This window comes from Camelina sativa, chromosome 9 (assembly GCF_030686135.1).
Source record: "Camelina sativa cultivar CO46 ecotype springtype chromosome 9, ASM3068613v1".
NCBI classification, from domain to species: Eukaryota; Viridiplantae; Streptophyta; class Magnoliopsida; order Brassicales; family Brassicaceae; genus Camelina; species Camelina sativa.
Genome location: NC_141888.1, coordinates 23,250,729 through 23,275,631, shown reverse-complemented (window position 1 = coordinate 23,275,631; position 24,903 = coordinate 23,250,729). Strand labels below are relative to the sequence as shown.

The 24,903-nt window shown below is 37.0% G+C and overlaps 5 protein-coding genes across 13 annotated transcripts; 4 read left to right on the top strand and 1 right to left on the bottom strand.

The window, feature by feature from the left end:
* The first annotated feature begins 1,380 nt into the window (after nt 1-1,380).
* Nucleotides 1,381-4,470, top strand: LOC104711170 (uncharacterized). Of its 4 annotated transcripts, none has more exons than XR_015564965.1 (9): nt 1,381-1,605; nt 1,751-1,955; nt 2,304-2,394; nt 2,482-2,627; nt 2,766-3,009; nt 3,100-3,151; nt 3,270-3,452; nt 3,536-3,739; nt 3,815-4,470. XR_015564965.1 is itself a non-coding variant. In XM_019229242.2 (9 exons), exons 1-9 carry the CDS (start codon nt 1,431-1,433, stop codon nt 4,310-4,312), a joined length of 1,851 nt encoding a protein of 616 aa, XP_019084787.1. In that variant the 5' UTR covers nt 1,387-1,430; the 3' UTR covers nt 4,313-4,470. The 4 variants fall into 4 exon arrangements, 3 of the variants coding, with proteins under 3 accessions (XP_019084787.1, XP_019084788.1, XP_087319771.1); XM_019229242.2 differs by having other exon boundaries at nt 1,387-1,605; nt 3,100-3,204; XM_019229243.2 differs by having other exon boundaries at nt 1,396-1,605; nt 2,312-2,394; nt 3,100-3,204.
* Nucleotides 4,442-7,546, top strand: LOC147938591 (uncharacterized). Of its 2 annotated transcripts, XM_087463647.1 has the most exons (9): nt 4,442-4,808; nt 4,896-5,100; nt 5,453-5,543; nt 5,634-5,779; nt 5,868-6,111; nt 6,203-6,307; nt 6,403-6,585; nt 6,658-6,859; nt 6,946-7,546. In XM_087463647.1, exons 1-9 carry the CDS (start codon nt 4,640-4,642, stop codon nt 7,434-7,436), a joined length of 1,836 nt encoding a protein of 611 aa, XP_087319773.1. In that variant the 5' UTR covers nt 4,442-4,639; the 3' UTR covers nt 7,437-7,546. The 2 variants fall into 2 exon arrangements, with proteins under 2 accessions (XP_087319773.1, XP_087319774.1); XM_087463648.1 differs by lacking the exon at nt 6,946-7,546 and having other exon boundaries at nt 4,495-4,808; nt 6,658-6,867.
* Nucleotides 7,547-7,566: 20 nt separating this feature from the next.
* LOC104711168 (uncharacterized) lies at nt 7,567-9,407 on the bottom strand. 2 transcript variants are annotated; one of them, XM_010427854.3, is made up of 2 exons: nt 8,916-9,401; nt 7,567-8,870 (listed from the first exon to the last, which is right to left on the bottom strand). In XM_010427854.3, the coding sequence occupies exons 1-2, from the start codon at nt 9,304-9,306 to the stop codon at nt 7,672-7,674; spliced, it is 1,590 nt and encodes a 529-aa protein (XP_010426156.1). In that variant the 5' UTR covers nt 9,307-9,401; the 3' UTR covers nt 7,567-7,671. The 2 variants fall into 2 exon arrangements, with proteins under 2 accessions (XP_010426156.1, XP_010426155.1); XM_010427853.3 differs by having other exon boundaries at nt 7,567-9,407.
* A 5,827-nt stretch (nt 9,408-15,234) lies between these two features.
* On the top strand, nt 15,235-18,184 carry LOC104711167 (putative anion transporter 4, chloroplastic). Of its 4 annotated transcripts, none has more exons than XM_010427850.3 (9): nt 15,235-15,811; nt 15,940-16,166; nt 16,281-16,644; nt 16,808-16,852; nt 16,939-17,085; nt 17,232-17,369; nt 17,449-17,482; nt 17,628-17,807; nt 17,911-18,184. In XM_010427850.3, exons 1-9 carry the CDS (start codon nt 15,350-15,352, stop codon nt 17,916-17,918), a joined length of 1,605 nt encoding a protein of 534 aa, XP_010426152.1. In that variant the 5' UTR covers nt 15,235-15,349; the 3' UTR covers nt 17,919-18,184. The 4 variants fall into 4 exon arrangements, with proteins under 4 accessions (XP_010426152.1, XP_087320406.1, XP_010426153.1 ...); XM_087464280.1 differs by having other exon boundaries at nt 15,252-15,800; nt 17,914-18,184; XM_010427851.3 differs by having other exon boundaries at nt 15,257-15,811; nt 17,914-18,184.
* Nucleotides 18,185-18,612: 428 nt separating this feature from the next.
* Nucleotides 18,613-23,886, top strand: LOC104711165 (alpha-glucan phosphorylase 2, cytosolic). The gene is made up of 16 exons (XM_019229241.2): nt 18,613-19,010; nt 19,088-19,302; nt 19,473-19,652; nt 19,745-19,921; nt 19,999-20,084; nt 20,220-20,409; nt 20,491-20,583; nt 20,831-21,015; nt 21,101-21,218; nt 21,290-21,418; nt 21,512-21,730; nt 21,813-22,016; nt 22,349-22,507; nt 22,819-23,082; nt 23,235-23,425; nt 23,546-23,886. Exons 2-16 carry the CDS (start codon nt 19,099-19,101, stop codon nt 23,670-23,672), a joined length of 2,526 nt encoding a protein of 841 aa, XP_019084786.1. The 5' UTR covers nt 18,613-19,010; nt 19,088-19,098; the 3' UTR covers nt 23,673-23,886.
* The last annotated feature ends 1,017 nt before the right edge of the window (nt 23,887-24,903 follow it).

Sequence of the window (24,903 nt, the reverse complement as noted above, 5' to 3'; positions counted from 1 at the left end):
ATAATCAGGGAATTGAACTTTCAACCTGATTATTTGGGCAATGAATTTTGCGAAGGCCGTGTTTCTTGTTGTCAATAGACACACATTTGACCATTTACTAGATGCGTCAATCATTACCATAAAATAACAAAATGGCCCGCATGAAGGGTGGATAGGTCCACATATATCACCATGTATTCTCTCTAAGAACAATGGTGATTCATTCCCAATTTTGGCTGGTGATGGCCGAATTATGAGTTTTCCTTGAGAACATACATCACATGAAAACTCATCAGATCTAAAAATCTTTTTGTTCTTCAATGGATGACCATTGGAATTTTACACAATTTTTCGCATCATGACAGAACCAGGATGTCCAAGTCTTTCATGCCATATCTTAAATGTACTAGTAAACTTAGAGTTTACTGTAAAATAAGACAAAAAATTATTAAATTTTGTGCAATACAATCCAGATGATAACATTGGCAATTCTTCCAATATATGTTTCTCCTCAGATGTTATGCAAAGATATTCAATGCCATTCTTATTCAGAGTCTCTATATGATATCCATTTCTTCAGATAGCTCTGAAACTAATGAAATTGTTCCCCTTGGCATTGAAAAACTGGATTTTCCAGAGCCTATAATAATATTTGCATTACCACATATAGTTCTCACGCTTCTAGTGGAGTCTTTTATTTTGAGAGAGGAGAAATATTTTTTCTCTTTAAGTATTGAGTGTGTTGTAGCACTGTCTGCTAGACACATGTCTCCATTCTCAATCTCAAAATTTGACATTTTCTCAAATGGATGACGGATCGAGAGTTGATCGTGCTGATAACGTGTTGTGAACTATATCATAAGCTTGGAAGCAACAAGATGATTGTGAGAAGGATCAAAAGAGAAGAGAAGAGATCTAGAGATGAATGTATGAAAACTAGAGGGATGGTAGAGAGAAGCTAAAGAGAAACTAGAGAGATGGTAAGACTTCTCATTATCTTTCTTCTCTTGTACATAACTCTTATTTATAGAGGTAGGAGACAATAAAAAGTTGAGGATAAGTGGTGAACAAGTGTTCCAAGTGTTATCTAATAAAGAGGGACATATGTTGTGATGGATACACATATATTTTACAACAATTTGGACATATTTAACAAAGTCTCTATGTGAAGTGACTGAAGTATATCGATCTATAGATTAGTTTACAATAAATTTAATGTTTTACGCATATATTCATAGATAAGTGACAAGCTAAAAAATCATAGGTAAGTGACAAGCTAAAAAAGTGATTAGTGTCGACTGTCGACTGTCGAGGGTGTACGCAAATTAAGCATTCTATTGTAAACAAAGGGTGTAACGTGTCGTCCTTCGGCTTGGCTAGATAAAGAAGAGAAGTGGAGTGGTTTAGTCACTTTGTAGATTAGTGAGAAAAAAAGAAAAGAAAAAAAAGAAATGGCAAACACAAACACTGATGAGTCTTCATGGTTTTACAAGAAACGTGACGCGCCTGTGGAGGCGCGTGTGAAAGACCTTCTCACTCGCATGACTCTGCCGGAAAAGATCGGTCAGATGACTCAGATCGAACGTAGCGTTGGTTCTCCTCAAGTCATAACAAATTCTTTCATCGGTAATATATAACACTAATTATTACTAAACCACTGAACATTCTTTTCTTGTCTTTGTTTGTGGTCAACGAACCAAAACTTTTCACATCCTTTCGTAACGTAAAAAAGAATACTTTATTTATGAATTAGTTTTTTTTGGTATTACAGGCAGTGTACAGAGCGGCGGCGGAAGCTGGCCGTTCGAAGATGCTAAGTCGTCGGATTGGGCGGATATGATCGACGGTTTTCAGCGTTCAGCGTTAGCGTCGCGTTTGGGGATTCCGATAATCTATGGCACTGACGCTGTTCATGGCAACAACAACGTCTACGGTGCTACCGTCTTCCCCCACAACATTGGTCTGGGAGCCACAAGGTTTGATTACGCCACTCTCATTCATTTAGACCAAACTTTAATTTCTATTTTCTGCAAAAGATGGAAGAGAGACAGAGAGATTTGTATGTAATGGAGGTTTTAGACATTTTAAAGCTTTTGAATTTGGTATGAAGTTTGAATCTGTTTGTTAAGGATTCCCCAAGAATTTGATATTTTTTAGTAGGAGTTTCTCAAGATTTTTCTTTAATTAGCTTTTTGATCATACAGTAGTAGTAGCTGCATTGGCTAGGATTAGAGTCTGATTGTGTTTAAGATCATCTGTTCATCTACCGTGTTTGGTCGTCGTTGATGTAACAACACTCGTAGTTTTGTGTGGTAACCCGATAGAGACGCAGATTTGGTCAGAAGAATTGGAGCTGCAACAGCACTTGAAGTAAGGGCTAGTGGCGTTCACTGGACGTATGCTCCCTGCGTGGCCGTAAGTAATCCCTTTATAGATAGATTCTTAATTTGTAGGAAAGAAATGATTTGTGGACTATTGAAGAAATTGTTGTCTACTCATTAGGTTTTGGGAGATCCGAGGTGGGGACGATGCTATGAGAGTTATGGTGAAGCTGCTCGTATTGTCTGTGAGATGAGCTCGCTTATCTCAGGCCTACAAGGCGAGCCACCCGAAGAACACCCTAACGGTTACCCTTTTATTGCAGGAAGGTTATATACTAATTACAACATATAAACATATATAATGCACTGGAGATGGTGGTATATAAACATATATGTATGATGCACTCTATTTATAAACTATAAATAGAGTTGTAATTTCTCATGGATTTGTTAATTTGGTGATAGAAACAATGTGGTCGCTTGTGCAAAACACTTTGTTGGAGATGGTGGTACCGACAAGGGCTTAAGCGAAGGGAACACCATTGCGTCATATGAAGAATTGGAGAAAATACATGTTGCCCCCTATCTGAACTGTATTGCTCAGGGAGTCTCTACTGTTATGGCCTCTTTTTCCAGTTGGAATGGAAGTAGACTCCACTCCGACTATTTTCTTTTAACGGAAGTTCTCAAACAGAAACTCTGTTTCAAGGTTGATTGACTATGAAAAGAAATCTTAAATTAGCTAGAGGTGTATGCATTGAGCTCGTTTTATTCACTTTGTTTTTTCTTTTGTTATCAGGGATTTTTAGTTTCTGACTGGGATGGTTTGGAGACTATTAGCGAGCCAGAAGGTTCAGATTATCGTAGCTGCGTCAAACTCGGGATTAATGCTGGAATCGACATAGTAATGAATATATTTTCCAACTGTCTTGAATGATTAACAAAGATTGGTAATCATTGTTATTGCAGGTGATGGTACCTTTCAAGTACGAACAGTTCATACAGGACATGACAGAACTGGTGGAGTCAGGGGAAATACCAATGGCTCGGGTTGATGATGCTGTTGAAAGAATACTCAGAGTGAAGTTTGTTGCTGGTCTCTTTGAACATCCTCTCGCGGACCGATCTTTGTTGGGAACTGTTGGCTGCAAGGTGAGATCTCTATAGCTGAGGCCACTATTGTAAGATGTATGAAAGCATGATTGATTGACTCTGTTTATCACAACTGCATGCAGGAACATAGAGAAGTGGCTCGTGAAGCGGTTAGAAAGTCTTTACTTCTGCTGAAGAATGGTACAAATCCTGATGCACCTTTCTTGCCATTAGACCGCAATGCCAAGAGGATTCTAGTGGTTGGAATGCACGCAAATGATATTGGGAATCAGTGTGGAGGATGGACAAAGAATAAATCTGGTCAAAAAGCGGCAGAATCACAATTGGTAGCGCCAAAAAATGATATTGGAAAAGTTGATTTTTAAATACTTACTTACATATGTTTTTGTTTTGAAATGTAGGTAGGTACAACACTTTTGGATGCTATAAAAGCAACAGTTGGAGACAAAACGGAAGTGATCTACGAGGAAACTCCAACAAAGGAAACCTTAGCCTCTAGTGAAGGATTCTCCTACGCCATTGTTGCAGTAGGGGAACCGCCCTACGCAGAAATGAAAGGGGATAACTCAGAGCTCACAATACCTTTCAACGGTAACAACATTATAACCGCGGTTGCGGAGAAAACCCCTACTCTAGTGATTTTGTTCTCAGGAAGACCAATGGTTTTGGAGCCAACGGTTCTTGAAAAGACTGAGGCTTTGGTCGCTGCTTGGTTCCCTGGAACTGAAGGGCAAGGGATTGCTGATGTCATTTTCGGAGATTATGACTTCCAAGGGAAGTTACCCGTGAGCTGGTTCAAACGCGTTGACCAGTTACCTCTAAATGCTGATGCTGATTCTTATGACCCATTGTTTCCTCTTGGTTTTGGTCTCACTTGCAACTTGGGACAGAATTTGTAACCGGTTTAACTTCACCTGTCTGATTGAGAGGGTCGGGTAATAACAGTTTATGATTAAAAATGTATGTACTGTACTTATCTATAATTAGTTCAACCAATTTGTAACTAACCCACACGTTTTAATTAAGTTAATCAAATGGGTAACTTTTTCACTTAAAACCATTGAGTGTGAGTGTGAGTGTGACTGACAAATATAAGTGTGCCACGTCTCGTTTTCTCCAACTTGGCTGTAGAGATAAAGAGAAGTGGCTGAACTTAAATTTGTGACTTGTGACTTTGTGACTTGTGAGAAGAAGACGACACCAGGAAGGAGAAGAAGAGCGAGAATATGGTAGTCAAGGAGGAGTCTTCATGCGTTTACAAGAACCAAGACGCGCCGGTGGAGGCGCGTGTGAAGGACCTTCTCTCTCGCATGACTCTGCCGGAGAAGATCGGTCAAATGACTCAGATTGAACGTACCGTTGCTTCTCCTGCCGCCATTACAGATTTTTTCATCGGTACACACAAACAACACAGTCTTCTTGTTTCACTTTGATTCTTGATTCTTTGAAAAAAAAATTTAATTTATAGATTTGGTGTTACAGGAAGTGTACTAAACGCCGGTGGGAGTGCGCCGTTCGAGGATGCCAAGTCGTCGGATTGGGCGGATATGATCGACGGTTTTCAGCGATCAGCGTTAGCGTCGCGTTTGGGGATTCCAATCATCTACGGCACTGACGCTGTCCATGGCAACAACAATGTCTACGGCGCCACCGTCTTTCCCCACAACATCAGCCTCGGAGCCACCAGGTATTTTTTTACAACATAAGCAAACTAAAAATTCCAAACAGGTGAGACAGAATGAGATATAGTTTCAGAGAATTTGACATTTTGGACTGTGATCTGTAATGGTGGCATTGGTCTTGGTTGATTTGTTCTGTTTTTGTCTTTTTTATGAAACTTGACTGAACCTATTCACCTATTTGATATTCTGATTAGCTTTCAACTAGCTCCTGATTACAAGGTAGAGACTAGTAGTATTGCAGTAGTGGTGATTAGAATCTGATTGTGTTCAAGATTAGGTGCTTCTATTGCAGCTATACTGCGTTTGGCTGTTGTGTTGTTAATATGACAACACTTGTAGTTGTTGGTAATTTTGTAGAGATGCAGATTTGGTCAGAAGAATTGGAGCTGCAACTGCACTTGAAGTAAGGGCTAGTGGTGCTCACTGGGCGTTTTCTCCCTGTGTGGCTGTAAGTCCCTTTTATATGTAAAAAACTAACAACTGAAACTGAACATAATGATATGTGAATTTTGTTAATGAAATGTTGTCTTTCTAATAGGTCTTGAGAGATCCGAGATGGGGACGAAGCTACGAGAGTTATGGAGAAGATACTGGACTTGTCTGCGAGATGACTTCGCTTGTCTCGGGACTACAAGGCGTGCCACCAGAAGACCACCCAAATGGTTACCCTTTTGTTGCAGGAAGGTATCAAATAAATCACTACACTGTGATTTGATTTTGGTCTTTCATGGAGTTGATGTCATGGCTCATGGATTTGTTCACTGGATTATAGAAGTAATGTCGTCGCCTGCGCCAAGCACTTCGTTGGAGATGGTGGTACAGACAAGGGCATAAATGAAGGGAACACCATCGCGTCATATGAAGACTTAGAGAAGATACATATTCCTCCTTATCTGAAGTGTCTTACTCAGGGAGTCTCCACGGTTATGGCATCTTACTCCAGTTGGAATGGAACTCGACTCCACGCTGACCGTTTTCTCTTGACAGAAGTTCTCAAGGAAAAACTCGGTTTCAAGGTTTGTGTAAAACTTTAGTTGAGTACCAATGAAAAATAGATATAAGCTAGAAGTGTATGCGTTAAGCTAGTTTTCTTGTTTATGTCAACAGGGATTTCTAGTTTCAGACTGGGAAGGTTTGGACCGGCTTAGTGAGCCTCAGGGATCAAACTACCGCAACTGCATTAAAACTGCGGTCAATGCTGGCATTGACATGGTAGATTCTGAATCCCTTATGCGAAATATCTTAGCTTAGCATCATCTTGAATGATTGAAGGAGTGGAGAGATTATATAATCAAATGTTATTGCAGGTGATGGTACCATTCAAATACGAACAATTCATACAGGACATGAAAGATCTGGTAGAGTCAGGGGAAATACCGATGGCTCGGGTCAATGATGCTGTTGAAAGAATACTCAGAGTGAAATTTGTGGCTGGTCTCTTCGAGCATCCTCTCACTGATCGTTCTTTGTTGCCTACTGTTGGTTGCAAGGTGAGCTCCCTTGTATTAAATGTCATTAGACCAGAGTGCTGTCTTTATTCTAAGATTTATCCATGTGTGCAGGAACATAGAGAATTGGCGCAGGAAGCAGTTAGGAAGTCGTTAGTTCTGTTAAAGAATGGCAAAAATGCTGATAAACCGTTTCTGCCACTAGACCGCAAAGCCAAGAGGATTCTAGTCACTGGAAGTCACGCAGATGATCTTGGTTATCAGTGTGGAGGATGGACAAAGACATGGTTTGGTCTTAGCGGCAGGATCACTATCGGTAACTAATTGGACCCTATTTAGCAGAGGCTACAAGATGCTGCTGAAAAGTTAATCAACATGAATCTATGTCTGTCTGAAATGTAGGAACAACGCTTTTGGATGCCATAAAAGCAGTAGTTGGAGAGGAAACCGAAGTAATCTACGAGAAAACTCCGTCAAAGGAAACCCTAGCGTCGAGTGAAGGATTCTCTTACGCCATTGTTGCAGTCGGGGAACCACCCTATGCAGAGACAATGGGGGATAACTCTGAACTCACAATACATTTTAATGGTAGCGACATTGTCACCGCAGTCGCAGAGAAAATTCCGACACTGGTGGTTGTCATCTCAGGAAGACCTGTGGTTTTGGAGCAGGTAGTTCTTGAAAAGATTGAGGCTCTGGTTGCTGCTTGGTTACCTGGAACAGAAGGGCAAGGGATGGCTGACGTTATTTTTGGAGATTATGAATTTATGGGGAAATTACCTGTGAGCTGGTTCAAACGAGTTGAGCATTTGCCACTAGATGCTCATGCCAATTCGTATGACCCATTGTTTCCTTTTGGTTTGAGTCTCAATTCAAAACCGGTCTCTGATTGATGTACCAGAACACTGGCGAGGTATCTTATGATATATTACACGCAATGTACTTGAAAACAATGTATTGTTGATGTGGGAATAAGTAAGAGAAGAAAAATAAGTAATCTTAACAGTATGACTATGAACAGGATTGCAATAGAATCTTAGTTCATTTATCTATAGACCAAAGTAACAAATACATTAGTTGTTAATTACAACAGAGTAGTTCAAGAGTTAACACAAATGTCAGATCAAACTAATTCTTCAGCCTACTCTTCCCGGATTTGCTAGTCTTATGGCTCCTTGCCGGAGTCATATATAATTTTAACAAACTATTCTCAGGTTTCTCTCGGCCGCAAGTACCAACATTTGCATTTGTCTGAAGTAGATGATGATTTTGTTTATCCTCAATTCCATTAACCAATCCATCACACGAGCTCCTTCCAACCTCAACACTGTTAATAGATCCATGAAACAGACCATCACATGAGCTTCTTCCACCTTCAAAGATATTAGCACCACCACTAAACACACCATCGCAAGACTTTCTCGTGCTTACACTATAGCTTTTCAAAAGCTTCTCACTAACACCACCATTGGTTTCTCCTTTACCTACTCTCCTAAGCTTTAACAAAGACTCAGCCAAAGAACCCTCAACAGCATTTCCTTCAAGTTTCAAACTCTGCTCGGTTTTGATTTCGTTCTTCCTGGCCTCGTTTTTCCTCTGTATTAGTCCCCAAATGTTCCATCCCTTTGGCCATTTCTTTCTACGTTTCTTTAACTCTACACCATCCTGCTTCTTCCCCTCACCACCACCAGCACCAATACAAATCTTTCCTTCAGAAACTAATTCTTTACTCTCCGGTTTAACGTTTTTGATCGAATACCAATTAGAATCCCTAAGTTCCTTCTCTGTAACCAATAACTTAGCACCATGAAACAAACCAACAGTTTCAGGTGATACCTTAGCATTTGAAATACCTCTCAACTCATCAACCTCAAGCAATCCTTGTCTTCGATCAAAGCTTCTTCTTCTACGAGAATCCGAGTAATAGTTCTTTGTTTGAACTGTCCCACCAGGACTCTTCTCCTCTTCCTCTTCCTCTTCCTCTTCCTCTTCTTCAACAAGACATTTATTAGCTTTAGCATCTTCTGTCACAGTAGACAACGTCGTCAACTTGTGATATGATTTCTCAATCAAGCAACCGTCCCATGAAGCCCTAGGTTTCTCAAACGAGATCCTACCTCCATCAAAAGACAATCTAGGATCTACATCACAAGAGTGACGACCAAATCTAGAATCTGATTGTTCATCTTTTCTCTTCTCCTTGTGATGATGATGATTCAATGAAAATATCTTAAGCTTCCTGCTCAAAACCGATGCTATCTCCTTCTTCTTGATTTGGTTTCCCCAATCAAGATCTATAAACTCCTTCATCGTCTTGTTCTCTACACCTTCTTCTTCTTCGACGATCTTCTTCGGCTTGCCTTCATCAAAACCTTTGATATCTTCTCCATCGTAGTAATCTTCTTCTATCAAATCCGGAACCAGAGGTTTCCGAATCGAACTATCTAACCGTTCTTCGTCATCATCGACGAACAGATCGTGTAGTGAGCTTGCGCTTGACCTAGCGTCACACGATCTCCGTCGCGGCTGCGTTGAAACGGAGACTGATGCGTTGCGAACGGAGTGTGATCTAATACGACGGAGCTCAGGAGTTTGAACGGCGGCGGGGTGAGAAGAAGAGGAAGAAGAGGAAGACTGAGCTTCTATAGTGATTAGACGTTCACGGAGGCAGGAAGCGCAGAAACCGGCGGTTGGTTTAGCGGATGGGTGACGGTGGCATGAGGAAGAGGAACGACGGCGATTGGTTTGTTTGATGTTAGCCATGGCTGAAGAATGATTTGCTTGCGTGCGGCGGTGACTTAAGAGAGAGTGTGTGTGTGAGAGTGAAGTTTGATGGGTCTACTACTACAATCTACTTTTAGGATCTCGATGATAGTGTGTTGTTTTTAGGGTCATTTATGGTAATTTCACTTCCTTAAACCCTTTTTGTTAATTTTGTATGACTTCTCAAACAATTATACTGTTATCAAATATCTCCAATTGCAAATCAATAGGTCAACTTATTCTGTTTCATTGATTGAATAGGTTTATCTTCGATTATAGTACATTTTTGTTTTGGTAATTTGAATTAATTTATTACAAAATTTTAAAGGAATCTATCGAGAGAATATCACTACAAGTCTACAATTAAAAGTGACCAACACGAGTAAAACATAGAGATTCGGATCTACGACAAGTTCCCAAGAGAAGAGTCTGTGTTCTTCCAAAAAAACATTAGTAAGTCCCGAAGCCAAACACTGTTTATGATATTACTAATTTATACCTTTCCTTTTTGTCGACATGTATAGATTTATTGTGATTGTTCTCATTTTCTGATACAGATTGGAATCTTCCACGTGTTTACTACAGATAAAACAGTGAATGACAATTATCCTACTATATTACTTAGGAAGTACAAATATGAAACTAACCTATGTGTAAAAAATTACATTCAATTGCCATTAAAAAACTTAATTAAGATTAATTAATTAATTAATTAAATATAATTAATTAAAAAAGAATATTGGGGACACATAAAATAAAATAAATTGTAGAAAAATAAAAAAAAAATCTATTAGAATCAGAACTAATTCATACTTAAAAAAAAATTAACAGCTAAGATTCTAAAAATCTAATCGAATAAAATCTATATAACCACAAATTTTATCAAAAAACATTTCCATCAATGGTTAAAATTTTTATCAAAAAATATCTCCAGCAATGGTTAAAATTTTTATCAAAAATTTAATATAATAAAATATATAACAGTTCTGTTTAACGGCTTAGATTTTAAACATTAATATATAATAAATAAAAGATAGAGATATCTTATCTATTAAAAAGGTTATATTCTTCTTTTAGCCACACCGTTCTTTAGGAAAATAAAATTAAGTTGGGATTTAAATATATTCAATGCTTTAAAGTGCTTATTCAAAGAGGTTTTTCAGAACCTTCACTAGCTATATTTAGTTGCTCTTTTTACATGTTAGTTATATCTTTTTACTTATTTTATAACTATAGCAAGAATTGTGTTTAATTGACAAATGTTTAAACAATTTTATTCATTACATGCAAATATTTTATTGATAGGTTTTCATTATACATTTTTAAAATACAAAAATTTTAATATAAGCAAACTAAATTTTTAATCACAAATCATTATAAATAACATAATAACAAAATAAATTATTACAAATTTTCATCAAGAAAAAATTCAGTCCGCAGTTTTCTGCGGGTTAGTACCTAATTTTTATTTATTTTTCCAAGCATAATGAGAGTAAGATATTAGTAAAAACTAAAAAAATAAGGAATACTCTTTGTTCAAGCACCAATATTAGTACATATACTTTTTTTTTTTGTGACATGACTGAATCAAATTGAAACCCCAAAAAAAAAAAAGTTGAAAAAATTGCCGAATTTTGGCTTCTTCCAACTTACCATTTTTTTTTTTGACAACAATAAAACAAGATTGGCTCAGTGGAACCAATGTGAAGGAACATTGTTAACAAAAGTGGCTAGATACGGAACAGTGCAAACATGACGCGCCAAATTATCCGCTTTGCCATTCATGGAACGCGGGACATAAGTTAGGGAAAAGGAAGTAAACTCTGCTTTGTCTGCCTTGATGTCCTCCAAATAAGATGTAAAGGCTGGCCACTCAGAAGGCGAAAACACCATCTTCACTAAGTCAGAGCAGTCGGTAAAGAAAACGACAGATTGGTTGTCCGCCCCGATCATACAACGCATAGCCCAGATAAGGGCTTCAACCTCGGCATGAAGAGGGGTGAGGCTACGCCGAAGGACTTGAACATTTCTATCAAACATTTCTATCACAAAAAAAATATATTTAACTATAAAGGACTTGAACAGAAAGCTTTTGATTGATTTGTTTAGCTAAAGATAAGAGAGATTTGCACTGAGACACACTTTTACTAAAAGTATGTTCATTTGACACACTTTCTGACCAAGAGGCACTTTTTGGCCAACATTTGTGATTTTTAGACTATTTTAGCCCTGATCATGTAAACATATGTTTAACTAGAGAGAAAAAAACAGTTGTATTAAGGTCCGTCCGATTCTAACTAAGAATTTGATCCGACGGCTAGAGATGAGTGTGTAATTGGTGGTATCCTAGACCATTGGATTTCAATTATTAGTTTGGATCTAATGGCTTAGAATGGTTGAAAAAAAAAACAAAAAAAAATTTGCATCTCTCTCTTCTTCTTATTCTTTCTTCTTCCTTCTTCACTTTTTTTTCTCTTTTTATTTGTAATCATTTTATCTAATTATTATGACATATATTTTTGATTTTGTTTTTATGATTCATTATAATTTTATTTTTTCTACATTTTAAGATCCATTTTACTATATTTAAAGTGAATAATTATAATACATATACTATAATTATGTGGATGCAAAAACTGTCTTATTATGTGGATACTTATTTGTAGATACTAATAGTTCAATGGAATGGTTTTTATTATTTGTGACAAATCTATAAAATATTTTATATCCATAAAATCAAGTTCACATGGAAGATGAGTTATACTTGTGTTTTGGTAAAATAATCATTGTTAACTATCAAACAATATATATTATCCAATTATAATAGAATATTTGTTAATTGTTATGTGGGTGCTAAAAATGTCTAATTATGTGGATACTTATTTGTGGATACTATACTTATTTTAAAATCAAGTCCACATGGACGATGAGTTATACACGTCCACCAAAAACGATTTATGTGGATACTTATTTTATGTCCATAAACTAAAGTTATACACGTCCACTAAAAATGTCTAATTATGTGGATACTATACTTATTCTAAAATCAAGTCCACATGGATGATGAGTTATACACGTCCGCCAAAAACTATTTATGTGGATACTTATTTGTTATTTATGTTGATACTTATTTTATGTCCATAAACTAAAGTTATACACGTCCACTAAAAATGTCTAATTATGTGGATACTATACTTACTCTAAAATCAAGTCCACATGGACGATGAGTTATACACGTCCCTAAACCCTAAACCCTAAACCCTAAAGCCTAAACCCTAAACTATAATCCTTAACCTTAGATCATAATAATAATCATAAATTTAATTTCATAGCAATTTTAACCTATACTAAATATCAAACCCTAAACCCTAAACCCTAAACCTTTAAACCCTAAACGAGTATGTTCAGTCATAGAACCATCCACATAAAACAATCCATGTTTATTCATACAAGTATACGACCATCCACACAAAACCTATCCACTCATCCATATCTATTAAGTTAGGTTCATATATCCTTCTATACCACTTTATAGACACATAACCATCCATATTATGCTGAAAATCATATTGTTTTCAATAGAACTTATCTTCTTTTCGTTAGAAAAACTTATGTAAATAAAACCAAGCTTATTTACTTTTAGTGGCATCATGTGTAATCTTAAATCAAACAAACGTAAAGCTACAAACGAAGTACATATATAGAGAGAGACACATGGGGTGAGAGATGACATTTGTTCTCAGTTCAGATATGAATGTGAGAAAATAAAGCGTAAGATGAGAAAACTACTAATGGAGATCGTGAACTGTCCATTATTGGTTGATCATTTGTTCACTATTATATGGACACAAGAATGTTTAACAAAACCATTGTTTTTGGTATATTGCTACCAAAAATACAGTCCACTATTCGACCATCACACTTATTGTCCACTCTTCTACCTCTTCCATCATCCAAATGATTTGGATCAGTGACGTGATGCACACATGACATAGAGTAAGATTTGACATAAAAAAAGAAGAAAGTATACAATGAAAATCATAGCAAGAACAAATGTGGAGACTACAATAAAATACTGCCAAGAAGCAGGAGCTAGACAATGTGGATCAAAAGAAGAGCTTGTCAAGGAACACACAAAGCCAACACATTGCCCTAAACCCTAAACCCAAACCCTAAACCCTAAACCTTAACCCCTAAACCCTAAACCCTAAACCCTAAATCCTAAATCCTAAACCCTAAACCCTTAAACATAAATCCTAAACCTTAAATCCTAAACCTTTAACTCTAAACCGTAAACTTTAAACCCTTAACCCTAAATCCTAAAATCTAAACCCTTAACTCTAAACCGTAAACCTTAGACCCTAAACTTAATTTGACATAATTAACAAAACTTAGCTAAAACTTAAGAATTTTTTAGTAGAAACCATATTATAACTTGAACAAACAAATTACATTTTATTATTGTTTACATCAAAATATTTTGGTTTAAATTTTTTCTCAAAATTTTGTAATGAACATCTAAGCATATCCTAGAAACTGTGACCACATGGATATATATGATCAAAATATCCAAAAAGAAAATGAATTAGTACGAATCTAACTGACACCCATAAAGTTGGAAAATTTTGACCTTAACAGAAGATTTACGAAACCATATTATCATTGTTTCGTGGACATCAATTTTTGAGCTTGCTTGATTCTACAAGGATCTGACCATATAATAGTTATTGCGTGGACATAAAAAAATGTGTTTTAAAAATTGATGGTCTCATACACAGCCACAAGAAAAAAAATGATGATGTGGATACCAACCTTTTAAAGATCACAAAGTTATACGGCTGGCTATAAAAGAACAAAAGTTAACTAGTTCTAGTACTTTACATTGGTCATGAGGATCTCAGTCTTGAATTTCGATTGTAATTTTTTCATTCTTCTTGTCTACATAAATCTACAACAATGTTTATTACAAAAACCTTAGTTTGACATTTATTCTTTTGACCAGTGTTCATCAACCAGATTCAATCTCAAATCCATTTAATTAATTCTTGGAGTAAATTTCTAATTTTGATAAAAACAAATAAACTAAAAAGAACTCTAATTTTGACGGCTAACGCAAATACCAAATAATAATTACCAAATCTAGCTTAAATCTAAGATTCAATTACCAAATCTAGCTTAAATCAAAGAAAAGATCTTGTAATGCTCAGGAAACAAAAAAAATGCTCAGGAAACGAAGGTACATCAAAGAAGAGGAAGATGAGAGAGGAAAATTCTCGCAAAGGCGCAAAGCTCAATTCGTTATTATTTTGTTGAAATTAGCTATTGTACCACTAGATGATGAAAAAGACGAAAGGGAAAAACCAATTAGACGATTCAAAGATGAAACCAAGCTTCGGGACCGCCGTCACGGAACAACCGTTGTTCTGCGCATCGCAACCATGAGTTGGAAATGACCCAGAATTGTGTAATTAAAAACATTGTTCTCCACAGTCAAAAATCAAAGGTGTTAGATTGGTAAATAATCTTCTTTGAAATAGTAAACCATAGTTCCCCAAAGTAGTAAACAATAAATTGCAGAAAAATTGAGATAGAGAAGAGCGATGAAAGAGAGATGAGAGCGATAAAGGAGAGAGAAGGAGGTGAATTTGGTAACTAGAAGAGATTTTTAGTGTCATGGCATTGTTGTTAATAAAATTGTAACTAGAGGGTAGAAAAGTTAATAGATATAGAAAAAGTGCCTTGTGGACAGAAAGTGTGCTATTGGGCAATTAAATGTATGAAAAGTGTGTTAGGATGCAATATTTCCTAAAGATAATACTCTGAAATTCTGGACAAAGATATCTAGGAAAAACTAAACTTCATTAATACACTTTTATATCATGCTAATTATAAAGCCCAAAACATATGGGCCTGTTAAATGCTAATGAGCCCAAAACTATACGGATGTGTCACGCGATTTCGTACCACCACCGAGAGAGCATCTTCGTCTTCGTCTTCTTCTTCACTCCCGGGACTAATCACTAAGCAGCTCCGATTGGTGAAAATGTGTTACTCTCTCTCTATACAATCTTCAATAGACTTCCGTAACCGCAACGCTCTTAAAATCCATGGAGATCGAGCAGTCTTGACTTCGAGCTTACCTACACTGAGGCTTCCGTCGTTGGCGGAGCGATATCGCCGGAAAAAGTTGTTACTCTGCTCCGGGAGAGGCGTAGGCGATTTGAGATTCGACGGAAATACTCCCGTGGAGCTATGTGGTATTATTCCGCGTCATCGATTAAGAGTGTCTTGCAGCGATGCTCGCCGTACGCCGGAAGAGACGGCGGCAGAGGTGATTGCGCAACCTGATTTTTCGGAATTTATAACTTCGGAGAGAGTGAAGGTTGTTGCGATGCTCGCGCTTGCTCTAGCGCTCTGCAATGCGGATCGTGTTGTGATGTCCGTTGCGATTGTTCCTCTTTCGCTTTCCCGTGGATGGAGCAAATCTTTTTCCGGTATCGTTCAGGTCAACTCTTTCAAGATTTTGATTCCTTCATATATTGTTTTGGGTAAATAATTCAGTATTAAGTCGTTCTACTGGTACACCATTGTGCTCGTTGGTCTCATAGTTTCTTGAATGTTTCTTTTTGGTAGTCATCGTTTCTATGGGGATACTTAATTTCACCAATAGCTGGGGGAACTTTGGTGGACCGTTATGGCGGTAAGGTAGTCATGGCGTGGGGTGTGGCTCTGTGGTCGTTGGCTACTTTTCTTACCCCTTGGGCAGCTGATACTTCTTTGTGGGCACTGCTTGCTGCAAGAGCTATGGTTGGGGTTGCAGAAGGAGTGGCTCTTCCTTGTATGAACAACATGGTTGCGAGGTACTGATAGTATGTTTCTCAGTACTATTTCCAAATGTGATTGAGGCACACTCATGATTTTGAAACGAGCAGACACTGGTTATTGGGTTCTTAGTGATGGTACTTTTGATGTAGATGGTTTCCCCCAACAGAACGTTCTAGAGCTGTTGGCATTGCAATGGCGGGGTTTCAGCTTGGGAATGTTGTAGGACTCATGTTGTCTCCTATTCTTATGTCTCAAGGCGGTATATATGGCCCTTTTGTAATATTTGGGTTATCGGGGTTCCTATGGTTGCTTGTGTGGCTCTCTGCGACGTCGAGTGTGCCAGATCGACATCCTCAGATTACAAAGTCTGAACTTGAGTATATAAAGCAAAAGCAGCAAACGTCTACTAGGGTGAACAAACAATACATAACAGGTGGAATACCTCCTTTTGGACGCCTTCTCTCCAAGATGCCGACTTGGGCTGTTATAATTGCAAATTCTATGCATAGCTGGGTATGTATGAAGATTCCTCTCAATTCAACTCTTTCCTTATTGTAACTATGAGGATTTCTTGTTGAAGTGAAATTGTTAGCACCAACTGCTATGACTTGTTATGATCAGGTGTTTTCCTATCTGTTGGAATTCATTTAACTATGACTTAATTACTTATTTCCAGGGTTTCTTTGTGATTCTTTCATGGATGCCCATATACTTCAATACAGTAAGGCCCTATCACCAACAAATTCTAAATAGAAATTTTGTTGTTTTTACTCTTCTTAAGAAATTTAAGAGAATATCATGCTGCAGGTATATCATGTGAACCTCAAACAAGCTGCTTGGTTTAGTGCTGTTCCATGGAGTATGATGGCTTTCACAGGATACCTTGCTGGTTTTTGGTCGGACTTGTTGATACGACGTGGTACAAGCATCACCTTAACGCGAAAAATCATGCAGGTTTGTGATTCCTGTCTCACTGAATTCATTGAATCAAGCAAGAGGTCCCTCGGACTGAAGAGTTCTGTATACATATCAAAATGGTGTTGAAGTGTTCATTTAGCCTTTTTTTTTTCTTTTGCTGACTGATGGATTTCATTTGGCAGTCCATTGGTTTCATTGGTCCTGGAATTGCTCTTATTGGTCTAACGACAGCAAAACAACCTTTAGTAGCATCAGCCTGGCTCAGTTTAGCTGTTGGGCTAAAATCATTCAGCCATTTGGGGTTTCTTATTAACCTTCAGGTACCCAAGCGTGTGATTCATACTTAACCCACACTACAAATTTTGAGTATCTTTGACATCTGATTTCCTCTTGTTTCAGGAAATTGCTCCAGAGTATTCTGGTGTTCTACATGGTACACTTTCTAATTCTCCTTTAATAGACATTGGTTTCCAGAGTTCCTATTGGTTCAATTATCACCGATGGCTACTTTGTACCTCTGAGAAGAAATTGGCCTTAGAAAATCGTTTGACTGGTATTCACCTTTTATATTGTTATAGGAATGTGTCTTACTGCTGGAACATTGGCTGCAATAGTTGGAACTGTTGGAGCTGGTTTCTTTGTAGAACTTTTGGGTTCCTTCCAAGGATTTATTCTTCTTACAGCAATATTATATCTCCTTTCCGCTCTCTTTTACAACATATATGCAACTGGAGAAAGAGTCGATTTTGACACAACAGGTTGGTGTTTTCTTGAGTTATGGCTGTTTGCTTTTTGGTGTTCAGTTTCGATTCTATTTTGTAATGATTTATTGTTCCAATAATTTGCAAATGGTCCTCTTAGCAGCTTGAAGGAGGACAAATCCACACATAAGAGATGGAGCTGCATCAGCCAGGAGAGAAGTTGCAGATCTGAATAGAATCAAGCTACTTCTCTTCAAGTACGTACATATAAGGAACAAGATATATCCGGCCTTGTATAGAAGTTAGAAAAGATATCCACATTATTCTTCTCCTCCTCGATAAACAAATGAAAAATGTAGCAAGTTTTCCATTGTTGATGATTGAGTGTAATGAAAACGCCTGTGAGAAGATAATGAAAAACAATGTTGAGTTAACTGATGACTTGCACGGAAGCAGGGGAAAAGTGAAGTTTCAGCAGGTGCAGATCCGTGATTTGGTACCTTGAGGTGCGCGCACTTTTCTCTACTTCGTGATTTACATACATACACACGTGTTCGTGTAGCTCTTTCCCACTTTTAGTCCTCTCATTACCGTATTGATACGTAACGTAAGCAATCGAGCCACTACGTTTGGCTTTTTTACTCGGATTGGTTCTATATTTTGAATTTCTTCCGCTTGCCAAAATGTTAAAACTAAAAAAATTTCAGAATCTTCCTTCTTGATTCTTTTCTTTTCTCATTCTCATTGTTCCATCAAATTCCTTAAAAGTCACTTATTTTCTTTTAATGAATGTCTGCATTAGGTTATCAATTTCTTTCTAATTAAGTTCTTAGGAAAATGATCAATGGTCCCCAATCCCAATACAAGGGGTGTTCTTTTATACGAAAATAATATGAAGGGTCTCTCTAACTAAAAAACAAAGAGATGTGGGGGCTCCTAGTAGATATTTTCACCAAAAAAAATCACAAAGCTCTTCTGAGCTTCCTCTGACACATAAAAAACTTCACTTCACTCTCTTTTCTTGTGATCCTCACACTTTCAATCCTTCCGGAAAATCAAAAATCAAAAATCAAATCGCCAAAACGAAAAAAAAAAACAGAGACTAAAATTAAAAAAACAACAAAAATTAACGTTTCTGAAAAATATCTTACGCTTCTTTTTTTAGTATATACTGATTTCTCCATAGTATTTTCTTCTGCTTCATATAAGCTCTCTCAAGTGTCTCTTCATCTCTTTCCCAAATTACAGTTTCAAAAATTGGTAAATTGCTCACTAATTTTTTGGTTTTTGTTTTCTTTACTTCGGCAATAATTTCTGAATAAAAGTGGTTGTTTCAGGGAGATAAGCGATGGCGAACACGAATGGAAAAGCTGCGACTAGTTTGCCGGAGAAAATCTCGGCGAAGGCGAATCCAGAGGCGAGCGAAGCTACGGAGATCGCTGGGAATATCCTTTACCACGCCAAGTACAGTCCACATTTCTCTCCGTTGAAGTTTGGGCCTGAGCAAGCTCTCTACGCTACTGCTGAGAGTCTTCGCGATCGTCTCATTCAGGTAATCAGTAAAGTAGATTTGAGTGTTTTAATTTATGGTTTCTCGTGGTTAGGTTCAACTGAATTTGCAGTTGTAGGGATCTTTCAAAGTTGATCTGAAACTATGAATGTGTTAATTTGTGTTTTATGTGAGAGTGATACTAATTTGGGGATGTGTGAATTGTTTTGCAGCTGTGGAATGAGACTTATGTTCATTTTAACAAAGTTGATCCAAAACAAACATACTACTTGTCAATGGAGTATCTCCAAGGTCGTGCTTTGACAAATGCCATTGGGAATTTGAACCTTCAAGGTCCATATGCTGATGCACTGCGTAAGCTCGGTTATGAGCTTGAGGAGATAGCCGAGCAGGTACTTTTTTGTGTTGCTTGGGATTTTGATAATTTCTTTTAGATCTTTTCCCATTGGAAATGTTTTTGAGCTTTTCTGTTATGAAATTGTAGGAGAAAGATGCAGCTCTGGGAAATGGTGGGTTGGGGAGACTTGCCTCGTGCTTCTTGGATTCGATGGCCACCCTAAACTTGCCTGCTTGGGGTTATGGGTTGAGGTACAGACATGGGCTGTTCAAGCAACTTATCTCACAGAAAGGTCAAGAAGAGATTCCAGAGGACTGGCTTGAGGTGATGTTTATCAATGTGGTGATTTCAGGATATGATTTTGAGACTGTAACTCATCATGTTTTAGTGGGAATTTGCAGAAGTTCAGCCCGTGGGAAATTGTGAGGCACGACGTAGTATTCCCTGTCAGGTTTTTCGGCAGTGTGGAGATAAATCCAGATGGATCGTAAGTATTAATGTTGGAACTTAAGTACTTGAAATTTCTGTGGATGTAATACACTAGGAGTTTTGCTATGTGTTCTCTGAATTTTTACTGAGCTTGCTCTTAAGCATTCCAATGGATCAATTGACTATTTTGCAGACGGAAATGGGTAGGCGGTGATGTTGTACAAGCTCTTGCTTATGACGTGCCAATTCCGGGATATAACACAAAGAACACAATCAGTCTCCGTCTCTGGGAAGCAAAAGCTAGAGCGGAGGATCTTGATCTTTTTCAGTTCAACGAAGGAGAATATGAATTGGCTGCGCAGCTACATTCTAGAGCTCAACAGGTTATCTTTTACCTACTGCTTTATCTTCTTTTGCTTTGTGACTTTCTGTTTCTCTCTAACAATGAATGTATATATGTGCAGATTTGCACTGTGTTATATCCAGGAGATGCTACCGAGAATGGGAAGTTATTACGTTTAAAACAACAGTTCTTTCTCTGCAGTGCTTCGCTTCAGGTCTGTCAATTTTGTATTAGGTTCCTTTCGTTTTCTTCATTATTCTTAAGCGATAATGTATTGGATCAACTTAGGACTCTCTGATGGATGTCATCATGGGCTGAAAATGATTAATTGTTGGCAAATATAATGATTAAATTATTTCATGTTAGCATATTAATTGGAAAAAGAATTCTAAAATGACTACTTTCAAGTGATTCATAATTTTATTAATATTTCCTCTTCACAATATGGGATCCTATGGCAGGATATTATATCAAGATTTCATGAGAGGAGCACGACCGAAGGCAGCCGGAAATGGTCAGACTTTCCAAGTAAAGTTGCTGTTCAAATGAATGACACACACCCAACTCTTGCAATCCCTGAGCTCATGCGATTGCTAATGGATGAAAATGGACTTGGATGGGATGAAGCTTGGGATGTGACATCAAGGTATTACATTTGTGCATGAAACCAATCAGTATTTCCAACAAAGCTTTTCCACTTTTCTGTTTGGACTTACTTGTAAGGTTTGCAGGACCGTTGCTTACACCAATCACACTGTCCTTCCTGAAGCGTTGGAGAAATGGTCACAATCTTTGATGTGGAAGCTTCTTCCTCGTCATATGGAAATAATAACAGAGATTGATAAGAGGGTATTTTGCTGATCATTCTAAGGGTTTGTTTCTGTCATCTCTTGCAATAACAGAGTATAACCATTCTGCAGTTTGTGAAAACCATTCGCGATACACGAGTTGATCTCGAGAACAAGATTTCAAGTTTGAGCATCTTAGATAACAATCCCCAAAAGCCTGTGGTGAGAATGGCTAACTTATGTGTTGTATCCTCGCATACAGTAAGTGTCCCCTCTGTCAAGATTATATTATATTGATTTAAGTACCATTTAGTCTTCATGTTTGAAGTGCTAATTATGAGAGCCTTTTTGCAGGTGAATGGCGTTGCTCAGTTACACAGTGATATCTTGAAGGCTGAGTTATTCGCAGACTATGTCTCTATATGGCCAAACAAGTTTCAAAACAAGACTAATGGCATCACACCTCGGAGGTGGCTACGTTTCTGCAGCCCTGAGCTCAGTGATATAATCACAAAGTGGTTGAAGACTGACAAATGGATCACTGATCTTGACCTACTTACTGGTCTTCGGCAGGTCTGATTTTTATTTATTTGAGAACCACGAGTTGCAATGGGTTTTTATGCTGTCATGCTGATGTTATCTCTTCTTCTGCTAGTTTGCGGACAATGAAGAACTCCAATCTGAATGGGCTTCTGCGAAGGCAGCCAATAAGAAACGTTTGGCTCAGTATATAGAGCGTGTAACTGGTGTGAGTATTGATCCGACAAGCTTATTTGACATACAAGTTAAGCGTATCCACGAATACAAGAGGCAGCTGATGAACATTCTTGGAGTAATTTACAGATTCAAAAAGTTAAAGGTATAGTTAGCTTACCCATCTATCTGGATTTGCCTTATGATTCCTAGTAGTTTATCAGTGTTTTTTCCTTTGCGTAAAAAGTTATGGTAGACCTAATGCTATATAAACAAGTAAAAATAAGTGAGAAACTTCAGGGTACTCCCTTTCCCTTGGCAAAATTTTCCAAAGTTTTATGAGCTTTCTACATGTCGGTTCTAGCCAAAACTCAATAACTCATAAAGCTTCTTTGGCAGCTTTTTATGCTTTGACCAAAAGAAAATGTCCATAAACCATCGCTTAGGTTATGCATGTATTTTTTGTGTGACATTCTTTTCTGCGGCTGAATGTTACAGGAGATGAAGCCTGAGGAAAGGAAGAAAACAGTTCCTCGTACTGTCATGATTGGGGGTAAAGCATTTGCAACGTATACAAATGCAAAACGGATAGTGAAACTAGTGAATGATGTCGGCGACGTTGTTAATAGCGATCCAGAGGTCAACGAATACTTAAAGGTAACATTGCCCGAGTCTTCTTAAATGTTTTACGTGTAATTTAGAGATGGCTAAACACGATGCTTGCTTGATTGCGTGATAGTGATGTTTGCCTGAGTTTGTTGCTGATCTGTCAATGTCAAATATTACAGATGTTTGCATCTCTCAAGATAAACTTGGTTTCTTTTGGTTAAGTCTTAATGCTACTGAAGCATCCTTTCTGAGAACAAAGCTTTCTTATTGTTGCCACTTCGATGCAAATGCAGTGAATTACTTTTCTCCTTTTATTTTCCTGAACATGGCTAACTGGTTTGACGAATATGCCTCTCTAGGTGGTATTTGTTCCAAACTACAATGTCACTGTAGCGGAGATGCTTATACCCGGAAGTGAGCTATCTCAACACATCAGCACAGCAGGCATGGAGGCAAGTGGAACTAGCAATATGAAATTCGCTCTTAATGGTTGCCTTATCATAGGAACCCTTGATGGGGCTAATGTTGAGATAAGAGAGGAGGTTGGCGAAGAAAATTTCTTTCTTTTTGGTGCAACAGCCGATCAGGTCCCTAGACTGCGTAAAGAAAGAGAAGATGGACTGGTATGCCACTCTCTCCTTTGCATAATGTTTGTCTCTGTGGAACAAATACGAGCCACCATAGACCATACCATGAAGAGCCTAATGATGAAATCACTATATGCTTCTGTACTTTCTCTAATATGAACTGTTTATGTGCATGTTGAAACTATCAGTTCAAACCAGACCCTCGGTTTGACGAGGCGAAGCAGTTTGTCAAAAGTGGAGTGTTTGGGAGCTATGATTATGGTCCCCTCCTCGATTCTCTTGAGGGTAACACAGGTTTTGGACGTGGTGATTACTTCCTGGTTGGGTATGATTTCCCCAGTTACATGGACGCTCAGGCCAAAGTTGATGAAGCTTATAAGTAAGTCCATCTCTTAAACTCAACTTGTCCATTTTCATAGGTTTTTTTTAACAGAAACTGAATCGAAATGAATAATGAAATTTTGTAATGTGACAATGTTTTCATAATGTGTTGTGACAGGGACCGGAAGGGGTGGCTGAAGATGTCGATATTGAGCACAGCCGGTTCAGGAAAGTTCAGCAGTGACCGTACGATAGCTCAGTATGCCAAAGAGATTTGGAACATTGAGGCTTGTCCTGTTCCCTAAGTTCCGGTTACGTTCGCACCTTCCCTACCTTCCTTACCAAGACATCTCCATATCACACAGCTCCAAAGTCGATATTATCATATATAATCAAAATGAAATAAATGATGAACCTTTCCGTATGTGTGTCCATGATGTTTGCTATATTCTAATTTTGCTCAATCAAAAGGTTATGTAAAATGCTATTTGAATGAAATTTCAAATTTGGTTTTAGTGATTTCTTTTCTCATTTTAAATTATCTTTCTGTATTGTGGTTTTTCACTTTCTTAAACCTTAACTTGAGTTTCATTCTTCTTGACTATTGTTTACTTTGTAAATTGACTCAGTTTTATATACATATTAACATATATATAAAAATTGACTGATACTTAACTGAATAAGTAGAATCAAGCTGAACTCAGACAGATTGAAATATAACTTTAATGTATGTATATGAATGATCAAATACTATGTTGATCTCAATTATTCTTGGAGATAATATAATATTAAACTAGATTAGTACTCGTGCTAGAACACAGATTAAACTTTATTTTATATAGAAATTTTGAATAATTTTTTATATTTTTAAAATTTGATATGTTATATTAGTTTTAAATCATCTTCTATATTTAACCCATTGTTTAAATATCATAATTCATTCCATCATATAACCTTATTACATTTAAGAACATGTAAAATTAATAAAATGTCAAAATTGATTATATAATCAGAGCAAAATTAGGAGAAATCCCCTATATAATAAAATGAAAGTACACAACATTATTTTGTAGACTATATAATTTTAATAAGTTGGTTACAAATAGGTTATAGATTAAGTTTTATAGTCTGGATTTATTGTTTCCAAAAATCTTAAAGAGAATATTCTAAGTAATCATTAGATATGATCTAACTTACCATATTAATTTTCTTTATTAAATTATTCATCAAATAAAATCCTTTGATATCTAACTTAACAGATTAATTTGTTAATTATCATTATACATCACCTCTAATTTTTATATATGAGTCTATTTTGTGAAACAAATAAATTATCATATTATTTATTATAATTAAAAGATAGTGTTTTTCCGGATATACCATAAGTTGAATTTTTAAAAACAAATATAAATGATTCAATCTATAAAATATTCAAGTTTAATTAATATTATTCTTTAAAAATAATATCTATTGAATTAAAATTTTTTACTGAGTAATGGGTCAAAATTTGAATATTTAAATTCAATTTCATACTTT

Bases quoted from the DNA above. Each gene is read 5' to 3' on its own strand.
- LOC104711167 (XM_010427850.3), top strand. From the start codon at position 15,350: ATGTGTTACTCTCTCTCTATACAATCTTCAATAGACTTCCGTAACCGC. The intron at 16,645-16,807 runs GTATGTATGAAG...ACTTATTTCCAG, and splicing joins CAAATTCTATGCATAGCTGG to GGTTTCTTTGTGATTCTTTC. The intron at 17,370-17,448 runs GTACCCAAGCGT...CTCTTGTTTCAG, and splicing joins GGTTTCTTATTAACCTTCAG to GAAATTGCTCCAGAGTATTC.
- LOC147938591 (XM_087463647.1), top strand. From the start codon at position 4,640: ATGGTAGTCAAGGAGGAGTCTTCATGCGTTTACAAGAACCAAGACGCG. The intron at 4,809-4,895 runs GTACACACAAAC...TTGGTGTTACAG, and splicing joins CATTACAGATTTTTTCATCG to GAAGTGTACTAAACGCCGGT. The intron at 6,860-6,945 runs GTAACTAATTGG...TCTGAAATGTAG, and splicing joins TAGCGGCAGGATCACTATCG to GAACAACGCTTTTGGATGCC.
- LOC104711168 (XM_010427853.3), bottom strand. From the start codon at position 9,306: ATGGCTAACATCAAACAAACCAATCGCCGTCGTTCCTCTTCCTCATGC.
- LOC104711165 (XM_019229241.2), top strand. From the start codon at position 19,099: ATGGCGAACACGAATGGAAAAGCTGCGACTAGTTTGCCGGAGAAAATC. The intron at 19,303-19,472 runs GTAATCAGTAAA...ATTGTTTTGCAG, and splicing joins TTCGCGATCGTCTCATTCAG to CTGTGGAATGAGACTTATGT. The intron at 21,419-21,511 runs GTAAGTGTCCCC...GCCTTTTTGCAG, and splicing joins GTGTTGTATCCTCGCATACA to GTGAATGGCGTTGCTCAGTT.
- LOC104711170 (XM_019229242.2), top strand. From the start codon at position 1,431: ATGGCAAACACAAACACTGATGAGTCTTCATGGTTTTACAAGAAACGT. The intron at 1,606-1,750 runs GTAATATATAAC...TTGGTATTACAG, and splicing joins CATAACAAATTCTTTCATCG to GCAGTGTACAGAGCGGCGGC. The intron at 3,453-3,535 runs GTGAGATCTCTA...AACTGCATGCAG, and splicing joins TGGGAACTGTTGGCTGCAAG to GAACATAGAGAAGTGGCTCG.